Raw genomic sequence first — 13,737 nt, forward strand, 5'->3', positions numbered from 1 at the left:
TGGCTCAGTACCAAAATGCAAACCAGATGTCAAAAGGAGCAAATGTTTTTTTTCCCCACAAAAAAAACATACAAATATAACACCAAGCCTTAAAAGATACATAGACACACGCTAACATAACTCCATTGGTCATTCGCTTCCTGGCTGTTTGCGTGACATTGATCTATCCTCATTCCCTCTTGAAGGTTAATAAGGATTCTCCCTTGACCACTGCACGCAGGAGGGCTTCCCACATCCGAACAATTCCGGGTGTAAAAGGAAATCCTTCTCACTTTCACACAAAGACTCGCAAGGTCTTTGGCTTCCACAAAACCCAAGCATATATTACAGCACCAATGTCAGTCAGCCAGATGGTTGAGCGGTGAATTATTGCTGTTTGGGTTAAGATATACAGTACAGAGTCTGCACATCTGCCACAGCAGCCACCTTGGGGGAGAAAAGGCCGTTGGTATCAAAGTCAAGGTAAGTAGGAACCCGGTTGTTAGTTGATCGGCGGTTCACTTTCCTGGGTAATATGCCTAAAAGAATAATTTGGTCACTCAATCCACGACTGTGTGTGGGACGCTGCTGTGCGCAATTGGCTGCCGCGTTTCGCTCACAAAATATACAGCCAATTCATTTTACAGTGTATCCTGTGAAGCGCTTTGAGACGTCTCGAAGACATGACAAGGATGAAGTGCACTGTGAGGTGAAGAAGAAGTTGCTGTTAAATACTGCAACTCCTTTTGTTACGTTATCCTGAAAACACAAGAGATGACATGCTCCGTACGCAGAGATTGAGTGACCAAGTCATTATTTTTTTTTTGCTTTGAATGGAGAATCCCACTGTGAAAACGTAATAAAGAGATTTATACAATACAATGGCATTGCAGGTTACATTTCCCTCCACGTCAGGAAGGACGTCTCAATTTTGCTGTGCCTACAGCAGCTCCTCTCTCCTCCCCCCCCCCCCCCCCCCCCACACCCACACACACCCACACAGACACAGACACACAACTGCACCAACTTCAAGCCATCTCAGGGGATGCATTGTTCCCCATTTGATGTCTGACCTATTCATATTGACCCCAAATCTCCAGCTCCTGACAGCTTCTGGGGGTGCTTTGCAGCTATTGTGGCTGTTGATGAGCCCATCTGAGTCCAGACGCACACTTCACATTGAAACGATCTTTTTTCCAAATCACCTCAGCTTGATAAATAGCTTCCTCATCAAATTAAATCAGCAAGCGCTAATATTTCATCTGCGCTCCACGAGAGGGGGGGAAAGAAAAACAATTGAATGTCCACGCCCAGTCCTCTCGGGTATACAAAGGCAAATTAAAGTTCATCTCAGGGAAAAAAAAAATGGAATTTAAAAACCTGCTTTTTACGTGCATCTGTTAGCTACTGACAGGATATTAAGAGGAAAATTACCCAGTTTGAATGGTGTTAAATTTAAACATAGGCTCTTATTTAGATTACGTAGGAGGATTGGGATTGTGGATTGAATTGTAAGTGACGCGTCACCAGATGGATGTGTGGGGGATGTGTGTGCAAATGGATTTATGTGTGTGTCAGGCACAGAAGGACAGCCTGTTTGTCCTCTGCAAACACACAGTAACTTCGCTGTGAACAGCATCTCTGCAATAACAGTGACCTTTTCCTTTTTTTCCTCCTCAGTATCCATGCTGCAATTATTTTCTTTTCAAATAAAGAATAATCTCCCCCCACCCACCCACCCGCTCACCAAATTTGTCACTCTCCGATAATGCTAATCGATGAATTATTGTTCTCAGGTGCAAGCAGAACCTTTAACGAGCAGCCAGGAATATTGGTTGGTGTCATTGATAGACTTGCAGTTTTAGAGGAAGATTTGGCCTTGAATTACCTGCTTTGTGTTAATCCATCTCCAGCGCGCACCATGTTGAGGCACTGTACACGGTTAGCAACAGTGCCCTGCGTGGGTGATGTGCTTTGCTTGCCAGGATGGGCTTCTGTCACTGTTGTTTCTTTATGTCTAATGACCTGCCTGGAAACTCGAGCTCCTGCCTCGCATTTGAAATGGCTGATGTGAGGTCGCAGGTCATTTCTATCTAAAATCTAGCCGCGTTGTGTGTTCATTGACAGTCATTTTGTTTTTTATATATATATATACACACACACTATGCACACACACTATGCACACACAGACACACTATGCACACAGACTCTGCGCGCACACACACTATACACACACACTGTACACACACACTGCACACACACACAAACACAAGAGCACTGAGCACCTTATTTCAATGCTTGGCCAAACCATTTCCTAAGTAAATTTCCTTCGCTCAAAATTCCTCTTTCAACTTACTGCCATGGAAATAGTACAGGTGACTAATGGCAGAAATAATACAGCTATTATTGCCGTGGACAGCGATTGCCTCTGAATCCCTTTTAAGATGTTTTTGTCATTATAGTCGTTATATTAAGTGCACAGATTACTATTGACCATTGTCGTGCTTTTTCAATTATTCAAATTGACTTTTAATTTCAAGCGCCTTAACCTGAACTAAAATGGCTCTAAGTATAATTCATCTTAGAGTGCAGAGTAAGAGAGGCTTTCTCTCTGGTGTGTGTGTGTGTGTGTGTGTGTATATATATATAATGCAAGGATTATTATTATTATCATTCTCACTTCTGTCATTGGGTGCAAAGAGAAGACATGAAATGAAAGCTGTGGGTGGTGCGCAACTAGAACAGTTCTGCTTGGTTTTTTTTCCCAGGAGCAGATGTGACCTACCAGTTATCAGATCAAATGACAGCAGGAACATCCAAGTTACCTCCCGAATGGCCTCGGACACTTCGCCCTCTTCACCAGCGAGCTTTGCCCTCCTTCGTGCGACTGCCTGCGGACACCGACGCTCTGATCACCGAGTCAGTCGGGGAAACAGTCACCTCTAAGAGTGGCGTTGCTACGTTCCAGTCGGAGCCTACGCAAGGGACTGGACAAAAGGCTGTCAATCGAACCAGAAGCACATTGAGAGCGGGAGCTTCTCCCTCGCTCTTTGCAGGTATCGATCGCGGTAAAGCTCACCTCGAGCCCGAGTCTGTCACTTCAGCACCAGCAGCGGAATATGTTTCTTCCAATCCAGGTGGAATGGTGGCCGTCAATTCCTCCTCCGTGAGGACTTCAGGTTTGGCTCAACATCCCATTTCTCCAGCGCCATCCAGACCTTCACCATTACCATCGCAAGCTAGCCCGCCAGCATCTCCCATTCCAGCTGTATCATCTGGGTCAGATACCCCTACAGTACCAACCTCATCCTCATTCAGGTCATTAAGAACTCAATCATCTCATTACTCAACCACCATGTACGTGGCTGTCACCCCTTCGACCGTGACTCCCACCTCAGTGCCTTTACTAGGAGCGGCCAAAATCAAAAGTGCTTTGTTGTCAACTGTTTCTGAACTGCCTTCACCAGAGCCTGAGGTACCCACTGCTGACCTTTCTGTAACCTCAGCCAAAACTGGCTCAGGACAGACTAAAGGTGCTCCAAGTCCTTTACCAACCATTCTTTCCAGTGTAATTTCATCTCCAGGTGTCTCCTTTGCAAAAAGTATAACGAGGGAAGAAATGACAGGCCAAACACCATCTTCTACCCCATCAGCGATTATAAGCGTAATGTTTCCAGCAGAGCTGACTGGCAAACTACCTCCGCTTCAAAGCAGATTGACCTTGACAGAGTCTCTGTCGTTACAAACGCCTTATCTTTCTCCCCTGTCCTTATCGGCAGCGTTCAGGAACACGTCTTTTGCAGCCATCGTTGCTGGAAAAATGAGCTCAGTCAAACCTCCCACCTTTGTGTTTCCTTTATCTGAATCTGCCGTTCATCTGGTGGGTTCAGTCTCCTCGGTCACCCATCCCTCTAGTCTTACTGTAACACCCGGAGTGACTGAAACTCTGCTCACCACGGCTGGTAGACTTACATCAGCGGAAATCAGCGGTTCCTCGTCAATACACAAGGCAACAATTTCCAACTCCGCATTGAACACACACATTGGTTCCACTGCATATGCAGCATACCGCACTTCAGCCAGTACCAGCAAAGGCTATCCCACTGTCAGCCACACTGACCTCGCCACCCACTCTGATCTGTCTCTGCCATCACAATCCACTCCCTCATCAACCGGTTCAGCAACCCCAGCCCCACTCTCCTCCTCTAGGCCTACACACACCAGGACACCCACATTGATTCCTTCCACTGCAATGTCCGAGAGGGACATTTCAGAGGGTTCAAGGCACACAACTGAAGACACTGATTTTAGCTCTGCAACTTCAGATGGAGTTTCCTCAGCGAAGGCACTAACTATAGGAGCTCTGTCTTCATTGAGAGCGTCCCCCACAATAAGCACCGGTTCACCCACCATGACCCCAAGTGCTATGGTTTCAGCAGCTTCACCCCCAAGTGTGTCAGAAAGTCCTGTCAGTAGAGGGGCTCAGAAAGACCGTTCCGAGCCCTCGAGGTACACACGCGATGTTATGACCCGCTTTGTCACTGCAGCGACTAAGAATGTTGCATTAGTAACACAACCCACCCTCGAGATGACCCCAGATCTGTCCAGCTTACCTGGTACCAATATCAGTAGCTCTATTGGATCTGCCAGTTCATCAATAACTACAGCTTTACCTTTCTCTATTTACCGTGAGACAAGATCTGTTTCAGGTGGTGAGACCCCATTCTCGGGTTCCCCAGTGGTGACCTACACAACCCCTTTATCATTAAGGACCACTTCGGTAGCTCGCTATATGTCTTCACCTATTGTAAGTGCTCAAGACCCAATCACCCAGCCTGTTGCACCATTCACTGAAGCCTCTTCTCCTTCAGAAACCTATGGATTTCGGACTGTGTTGCATTCAACCCCGGGAAGCTTTCATATTCCAACGTCAGAGCCTGTGGGAGTCACAGGGCTCTCTCCATCACTGAGCCGTACCATCAGTGCTTTGCTGTCACCCCTCATGCCATCTGCCAGCCCATCATCATCCAAACTAACCTCTACCCTTTTGTCTCTGACAGACCGTACAGATTCTGTCAGTGTTGTTTCCCGCGTGACCACCTCGGATGGTTTGACGGCCAATGTCCCAGCAACACAAACATCTCCGGGGACAGCGTATCCCACAGCGGTGACTGTCGGCAACGTAACCGAGAACACGCTGACATCAGCGAATCCTTTACACACATTAACCGCAATCAGCTCAACCATCATGACTACATTGGGCATGAAGACAACTGATCTGGATGACAGATTAAGCCCTCCATTCCAGGCCCTGAGCACAGTCACAACGAAGGGTCCTACTTCGATAGTTTCTTCGCAAACACCATTCGTATCCACCGCTTCGACCACCACTCCCGGTCGAGCCCTGACCACTGTGCCCGTCAGGACCACATCCTCGACACAGGGTGCCACACGCACGCTGGCCGTGGATACAACCAACGCTTCCGGCAGGACGACGACCACAGACTTGATCAAAACGTCAACGTCAGACTTGACCCTGATGATAACATCGGCCTTGATGTCGGTCACTACCCCTGCCGCACTGGCCAGGACCTCGCTGCCCACCAAGGCAACAGCCGAGGTACCCACCAGCTCTTCCTCTGCACCCAGCCTGATGTGCAAATTGTCGGACAGACTCTGGGTCAGGACAGGTATGGTTATGATCCGACGAATAAAAGGATCTTGTGTCTAATTGTGTAACATAAGCGCAAATGTTGGTGTTCATGAACCTCCCTTCAAAAGCTGCACTTACGAGATAAAGGCAAAGGCCACCCTGTTTGTTCTTTAGTGTTTCAATTTGCTCAGAAACCAAATCCTGCTCCAGGTTTTATGGAGAGATAGTTTGCAATACTGTTGTGTTTCCCAGTTGGGTAATGAGGGGACAGAGAGGGATGTGCTTCTCCTTCGTGCGGTGAATTCTGCCATGCTGCCTGTTATGGTAATAGTTACGAACTCCAAATTCTCAGCTGACAAGAGAAGCTGCTCACCAGAGTTTTCTCCATTCTGCAGTTTTGACGTTGTCTTCGAGAAGAATCCGAACACAAGAGCTGGAGCAGAACATGACCAGAGGACTGACACAAGCCCTGAAACGAGCTTTCAACCTCAGTAACATCTGGGCTCGGGTCAGTCTCCTTTTCCTGCATCGAAAAAAAATTAACCTTTACACGTGTAGTTCGAAACCTAACCACGGCGTTTAATAATAAATGTTCAATTACCGTTTGTCTGATTTCAGATCGAGAGCTTGGAGCGAAGGACCAATGTGTTCATTGGGTTCTATGCTGTGAGCGGAGGCCAGGTTTTCATACCGGCCACCGTAACTGAAACCATTGTAACCTACGGCATTGAGAATCTCACCCGAGACCTGCAACAGCATGTGCCCGCCCTTCAGTCTATCCTCGTCTCTGCCCAGCCCTGGGTCCCATTCCCAGATCCCTGGTTCCAGTTAAAAACAGGTATGTTTTGAACCAAGCAATCGTAGCTGAATCGTCTCGGTTGTGTTGTGTTCCTTCCCACATTGATCCATAACACACGACTGGGTGCTTTCTCATCTGCATTGAAGCTGCTCATGTTGATGTTCAGGGAACACAACTGGAAATAAGTAATCTTGCAAAACACAAAGATTATTTATTTTGCTCTCTGATAAATAATCTGGCATTTGATATAGAAGGTCAAAACGTCGTGAAGCATCTCATAGAGAATTGCAGGCTGGGCGTGTAAAATTGTGAAAATTTACAGCACAGAAGGAGGTCATTCGACCCATTCAGTCTGCACCTCAGAGCAAGCTGTTCGTTAATCCCCTGCATTATCCCCTTCCCCCTCACGTCTCTCGCGCAGTGAATTTATTTGTAAGCTAAAACATGAGCTAATATGTGTTCGGCAAGATTCCCCTGATAAAGACATTAGGAATGACCAATTTACGTGTTAGGAGAAAAAGTCCCTTCTCTTTTTGAGTAGTTGTGTGGGATCTTTAAGGTCCAACTGAGCAAGCAGTTGGCATGTGAATAGTACGTAATTGTACACTGGGACTGTAAATGAATGATACAGAATTGTACACAGGCACTGTATTGAAAAAACCCATTGTTAATGAGTAACTGGCTTAACTGGCTCATTGGGTTCTGTGAGAAGTGACCGACATTGGAGCTGTTCTTGAGATCAGTAGGTTCGGATGATGAAGGTTCTTCTGCCCATTTGATCTCATCCTTTCCAGGACAGACTCCTTGCCGTCCGCCTTCCCATCACAGCATCTAGCTGTTGTTGTTGAGTGCGTTCAGGATCCTGGTCCCAGCTACCCTTCCTGGCAATCCACATCACCATGAGGGGTTTGGAGATGTTCCTCCTGGTGTGAAAGATGCTACGTCAAATGCAAGGGTTATTATTATAATCTAATACCCCCTGGGAAACGCGGGGGCAGGAATATTGAGGTGCCTTCACCTCAATCAGCCCAGGTGGCCCAGATCTGGGTGACTGGTTACCTTAAAAAGTAGGGTTGGTGAATGTGTTGAGTCCATTTGACAGCACAGTTGAGGGTAAAACGCAAGTGGTTTAGTGAGAGATTTGTTCTAAAGTGAGCTCCAGTTATTCACCAGGTTTAAAAGGCATCTCTTCCCCTCCCCCAACCTCTGTTCTATGATTTACAAAGACAAATAATAATAATATTAATAATCCTTGCATTTGATATAGAGCCTTATCACGTCTTCGAGATGTCTCAAAGCACTTCGCAGAACATACTGTAACCTGAATTGACTGTGTACTTTGTGGGCGAAACGCGACAGCCAATTGCGCAAAGCAGTGAGTGTCCCACAAACAGTCGTGGAAAAGGCATAGAGAACTCTTGTCCCTCCCCCATCCCCCCGCAGAAAATCAATTGAATTTGAAGCCTTCAGTCCAGATTATATTGTCATACATAATGTATTGTTCTCAGTCAAACCTGTGATATGAGCTGCTGCCTTGCACCATTCTGCAGTGTGTGCTGTGGGTTGATAGTGGGATCATGTGCCGTGCATAAGGATATCAGAAGGTGATATTTAGCTTGCGATTGCAAGGTTATTTGTTACATACTACAGGCTGCATTATAATCCTATTATTAGGGCACGTGCTTTATTTCGCCAAGTGCCGCTTTCATGCAATGAATTTTAATGATCCCTTTCTTCTCTCCGGCTGGTAAAACCGTGACGGATTTTTACTGCTCTAAGACCTCGCGAGTAAACCCAGCTGATCATCGCCTTCAAAGGAATGTCTTTCAATTTGCCCAAAGATTTTTGTTTCCGTCATTCAGATCTCTTGACTCATTATTATATTAAGAACTAATAATAATAATAATAATCATCCTGGCATTTAATATGTGCCATATCACATCTTCGAGACATCTCAAAGCCCTTCACAGAATATACTGTAAAGCGACTGTGTATTTTGTGGGCGATTACAACAAAGATTGGAATAAGCATATTGCTATCTCTCTCTCTCTCTCTCTCTCTCTCATTTCTCTCTTTCGTCTGTCTCCCAGAATTGGGTTGTAAGTGAGATGATGTCGCCACTAATAAGATTCATTCGTTGATTAATAAGACGATGCTTCTTGTGTTTGAAGATGATGCATGCTTTTATTTTTTTCTGTGGTGCAGTGCTGCAGTTTGTGAGTGCAACGAATATCATCAAGTTCTGCCACTTTGTTCAAGATATGGAAGAAAGTTTGCGGAAAGCATTTGAAGAGGCCGAGTCCAGGACTACGAACATCCACAGTAACTTAAGTATTCAGGTAAATGGTCTGTTTGTTTGTTTGCTTGTTTATCCCCCCCCACCCCTCACATTTTGATATGGTAATGTTCACGTCAGGAAGACGTCTCAAAGTGCTTTGCAGGATTCTATTTGGGAGGATTATCAGCTAAAGTTGTGTCAAGTGCCCTTTCATGCAATAAGACTCCCTTCTCCTTGTCTCAAATAGTGCATTGGGACCTTTAACTCCTGCCACCACCACAACAACAACTTGCATTTATATAGCGTCTGTCACATGGGGCAACATCACATCAACAAACAACCTGGGTTTAACATCGAATGTGAAGGACAGCACCTCCAACAATACAGTACAGCCCACCATGCCATGGGATGTCAGACTAGACTGTATACGTTCATGAGTCTCCAACTGATGCAGCGAGGTGCTTTTATGTGTAAAAATATCCAGCGGTGGCAATCTGCGTCACCAGTGAGACGGGTGGCTTATCACTCCGTCTGTTTCTCTGTAAATTTCGGGTGAGAGGAATTAGCGTGGGGGTGGTATTTCAGACCCAATTCCCAATTAGCGGAGGTTTGCAGTACTCGATGTGATGATTAGCACGACCGGTGATCATACATTCATAAATCCCCACTCCCACCCCACCCACCCCAAATCTCCGAAAGACGTGAATAAACCAATGCGGAAAACTCCAGAGGGTACAACTCTGTGGCTTGTGTGACTCATTCCTCTGCAAACGTACTAATAACAACCTGACACGGAAACTAGACAGACTGCTGCTAAAAGGCTAATTACTCATTGAAATTAAAATTCAGCTTTCAGCAGGCGACAAGAATTCACAAGGCTACAGAAATGCGACCTTCCGTTAGCAGGCATTAACTGTGACACCGGTGCCAACTGTCGTGCTGAGCCAAAACACAGCCGCAATTGCTGCTTGTATTGACTCATGGTGACCAACCGTTCTCTCTCCAGAGGCCATGAGCATTTGGGAGAAAAATTAGAACCAAATGTAATCAGAGAGTGCTGTTAAGCAGCTATTGTACCGTGTGATCATGATCCTGGTCAGCCAGCCTGGAGTAGCAGAATTCTCGGCAACGGCCGAACCTGTGGCCAACAAGACATCTGCTCGTGACAGCACGTAATAATGATGATGATAATAATCCTGGCATTTGATATAGCGCCTTATCACATCTTCGAGACGTCCCAAAGCGTTTCACGGGTATAATGTAAAGTGAATTGACTGTATTTTGTGGTTGAACATGGCAGCCAATTGCGCACAGCAGCGTCCCATCAACAGTCGTGGATTGAGTGACCAACTTATTATTATTATGTATTGATATTTATTTTTGGAAGGGATTATCACCTCGGGAAAAGCGATCCGCCAATCGACTGACAACAATCTTTCAAAAGTTTTCGACCATCAAACAGGCATTGAGGCAGGGAGACACAGTTTGACATCTCATCTGAAGGACAGGATATTAAGTGAATTAGGGAGAGAGAGAGAAAAAAAAACTGAGAATTCCTTGACTTCTTCAGATCAAATGGAGGTTGCTTGTGTGTGCGCGAGTCTGGCTTTCCATTACAAAGGTCTGGGCTCTATTAAATTCTTGTCATTCTCTGAAGTGAAAATTGGTTTGTGTGATTCCCCTGCTGCTCCAGACCTCAGTGTGTCGACGATGTACATCTGATGCTTTGTTCAATTTGCTGGAGCTGCGAATTATCACACGCTTTCATCGCCTCCGCTGATCATTACAGTGTGACAAAGTGGAACCTTGATGTCCCGAGTCTGACGTTGTAACGTTCAGAGATCTGAGCGCGCAGATGGGATGCACGGATTTAGCAGCCAGGATGTGGCAGAGAAGCCGCTTGTCATTTTTAGGTACATAACACGTGCATACGTACTCGGTAATAATTTGGTCACCTCAGTCCACGAAGGTTTGTGGGGATGCCGCTGGGCACAATCGGCCTCCCCGTTTTGCCCACAGAATATACAGTCAATTCATTTTACAGTGTATCCTGTGAAGCGCTTTGGGACGTCGCGACGACATGATCAGCTGTATCAAATGCAGGGATTATTATTAATGTCATTATAGAGTCCCAGAGCGCTTTACCCTGATTGTGACATCAAGTATAACTGCTGTAAATACCATCCCTGAAGCTGACACGCTCAGCTCGTACTGGGCTGCCTAATGTAACAAGACCCTATGTCTGATAACTGCGGTGGATGCATTATCCCCTGAGGTAGCCTTTGCCGGGCCATTTAATTTGTGGGTAATTGGAATCATCGTGGCTTTGACCTGATATTCCCAGCAGCCTGTTACTTGTGTCCAAACAATTCCACGTCCGGCAGTTTGTTACAATAGTTGGTCCCTGAGCTATTGTGGCCTCACAATATCAATGCTGCACCAGATGAGACTCTGTGCTGAAAATACCAATTTTCCCTTTTGCACCTTCAATACAAAGCACAATCATAAACGACGAACAGGTTTCCTTACTCCGCACTCCTCTATTTAACCTCGCAGTACGTAGGAATGTGCTTATTAGTCGATTGGCGGATCGCTTTTCCAGGAGTAATAATCCCTTCAAAACAATAAATACATTTGTAAAAAAAAATAATATTTGTGTCACTCAATCCACGACTGTGTGTGGGGCGCCGCTGGGCACAATTGGCTGCTGAGCTTCGCCCACAAAACTACACTTTACAGTCTATTCTAATTTGATGATAAATAATAATAATCCTTGCATTTGATATAGCGTTTTGAGACGTCTCGAAGACACGAGAAGGCGCTGTATCAAATGCCAGGATTGTTATTAAGAATACGAGGCAACTAACTACATGGGTTCTCCCCCTCCCCCGTGCCCCCACCTAGATTCTGAACGCGTCTGTGGCCGATGGTTCCTCTGCTGTGACGATGATTTACACGGTGAGGAATCAGAGTGTCCTCCTGAATGGCACGAGCTCGAGCAGCCTGCTGCACCACCTGACAGCCGCTGAGCTGGGCTATTACCTGACGTACCCTCCCCTGATACTTGCCGAACGTAAGTGCCCTTCGCGCTCGAGCCCATGCAGAACGCTTCTCGTGATGATCGTGACTTTCCGGCAATCTGTTCCGGTCGTTAATTACCCTCCAATTAAAGAAATACTTCCTGGTGCCTGCCCAGAAGTTGCCCTTTGTCGCTATGCATTACAGGGTGTGTGGTACGGGAGAAGGTGAGTGAGCTATAGTGAAGCATGCTTAGAAACACACAACATACATCCAGTGTGCGGGGGGGGAAAAGAAGGGATCATATCTGGAACCTAGAATTCAGCCAAGGAACGAACTAGGAATTGGGAATGTCATGTGACTGAAGGAGCGTCAACAGTTAAAAAAAAAGCTGTTAAATTTATAACAACGATCGTGCAATATAGCCCCTTATCAAGTCGATGCAATGCCTCACAGCATTTTTGCTGCAGGTTGTGGAGGCTGTATTTTGTGGGCAAATTTGACACTGAATAAGACCGAGTGAAATGACGACACAAAGGAAGGTGGTTTGAAGCCCACTCAACGCAGTGCGGACAATATAATGAAGGTCTACATTGCTGACATGAGATAGTACGTGACCTCAGGAGCTCTTGGTGGGGGGTGTGGAGGGCGGGGGATTAAATAGTCTCCCCAGTGATTTCCGTACATGGTGGGAAGGCACATTAAAAAAAGGTACGTGCTTGGGCAACCAAGGAAGATCCCATTTTAATTGAATGCAGGACCACTGGGGTTCATTAGCAGTATTTCACAGCGCAGGAAGGGGTCACAGCAAGTTCCTAACCTTCATTCCATTAAAGCTCTCAGTGTTTCGCAGCCAGCTGCTCAATTATTTATGGAGGGTTGTGTTTTTGAGGTTTCAGACAGAGTGAGAGAGAGAGAGAGAGAGAGAGAGAGAGACATCTCTCATTGAATGATTTCTCACTTGTGTCTGAAATTGACCTGGGTGCACAGAGGATCACGTGTGTTAAACCATTGCTTAAAATATGCATAGGCATTTTAGTCTGACGCCTACGAATTTGTAATACGCAACTGGTTTTCAAAAGAATCTTGCCGGTTACCATTTAAGGAGGCGAACCGTGCTAACTGTAATTTATTTCAGTGGTCAATCCCACTGATTGATATTACTCCCTTGATCCCGATAAACACAATTGTGTCTTCCGCAGAAATCCAGGGGTGCCATATTTAGCTTAGCTTAGTCGAGGGCGGGTGTGGTAGGGGGGGAGCTGTTAGAGCTTTGTGGAAGGGAACAGACAACTGAGACGCTGGGATGCTGCTGTGCGCAATTGGCTTCCACAAAATACAGTCACTGCACTTCTGTGAAGTGCAGTCACTGATATTCTGTGAAGTGCTTTGAGACGTCGCGACGACACGATAAGGCGCTGTATCAAACACAAGGATTAATATTATTTATCATCAAATTAGCATGCCGTGAAATGTGAAACTCTGATCTGTGATTCAAGGAGCTGAATAGGGTCCGGGCGAAAATATTGCTAAATGAACCATGTCACATGATGTGATTTTATTTCGATAGCTATTTCAGTGCCTCCAAGTTCCATAGAGTTTTTGCAATGAAGTAAAAAGAGTTTTAATTATGTCAGCACATAAAATTTAAAATTCTATTTTAAAAAAAAATGCCCATTTTAATAGGTTGCAAAAATAGGGTGTGGAATCACGTACCCTTCAAAACCAGGTAAGATATTTGCTGCTAAAGCTGATTGGAAAAAGACCAACCCAAGTGTGTTAAATTTCATGGCCTCAGTCTAACGGAAATTTCAGTTCGATTCAAATTTGCAGTGCCCCCATATTGATGACTAATAATAATAATAATCCTTGTGTTTGATATAGTGCCTTATCACATCTTCGAGATGTCTCAAAGCGCTTCACAGGATACACTGTAAGTCTACCAGACAGCAGAGCAAAATATCCTTACCTCACCATCAGTAGGTGTAAGCGTGAAGGTCATAAAAAGTG

The 13,737-nt window shown here is 45.6% G+C and overlaps 1 protein-coding gene across 1 annotated transcript in view; it reads left to right on the plus strand.

Moving 5' to 3' along the window:
• LOC103175109 (UPF0606 protein KIAA1549L) overlaps nucleotides 1-13,737 on the plus strand; it is a 63,747-nt gene that overhangs the window by 28,125 nt on the left and 21,885 nt on the right. Inside the window, exons 2-7 of the mRNA XM_042341587.1 lie at nucleotides 2,748-3,158; nucleotides 5,040-5,669; nucleotides 6,028-6,140; nucleotides 6,251-6,470; nucleotides 8,637-8,770; nucleotides 11,614-11,782. Of these exons, the coding sequence (XP_042197521.1) occupies nucleotides 2,748-3,158; nucleotides 5,040-5,669; nucleotides 6,028-6,140; nucleotides 6,251-6,470; nucleotides 8,637-8,770; nucleotides 11,614-11,782 (1,677 nt within the window). The remainder of the gene's footprint in view (nucleotides 1-2,747; nucleotides 3,159-5,039; nucleotides 5,670-6,027; nucleotides 6,141-6,250; nucleotides 6,471-8,636; nucleotides 8,771-11,613; nucleotides 11,783-13,737) is intronic.

The sequence above is a fragment of the Callorhinchus milii genome, unplaced genomic scaffold, assembly GCF_018977255.1.
Source record: "Callorhinchus milii isolate IMCB2004 unplaced genomic scaffold, IMCB_Cmil_1.0 Scaffold17, whole genome shotgun sequence".
NCBI classification, from domain to species: Eukaryota; Metazoa; Chordata; class Chondrichthyes; order Chimaeriformes; family Callorhinchidae; genus Callorhinchus; species Callorhinchus milii.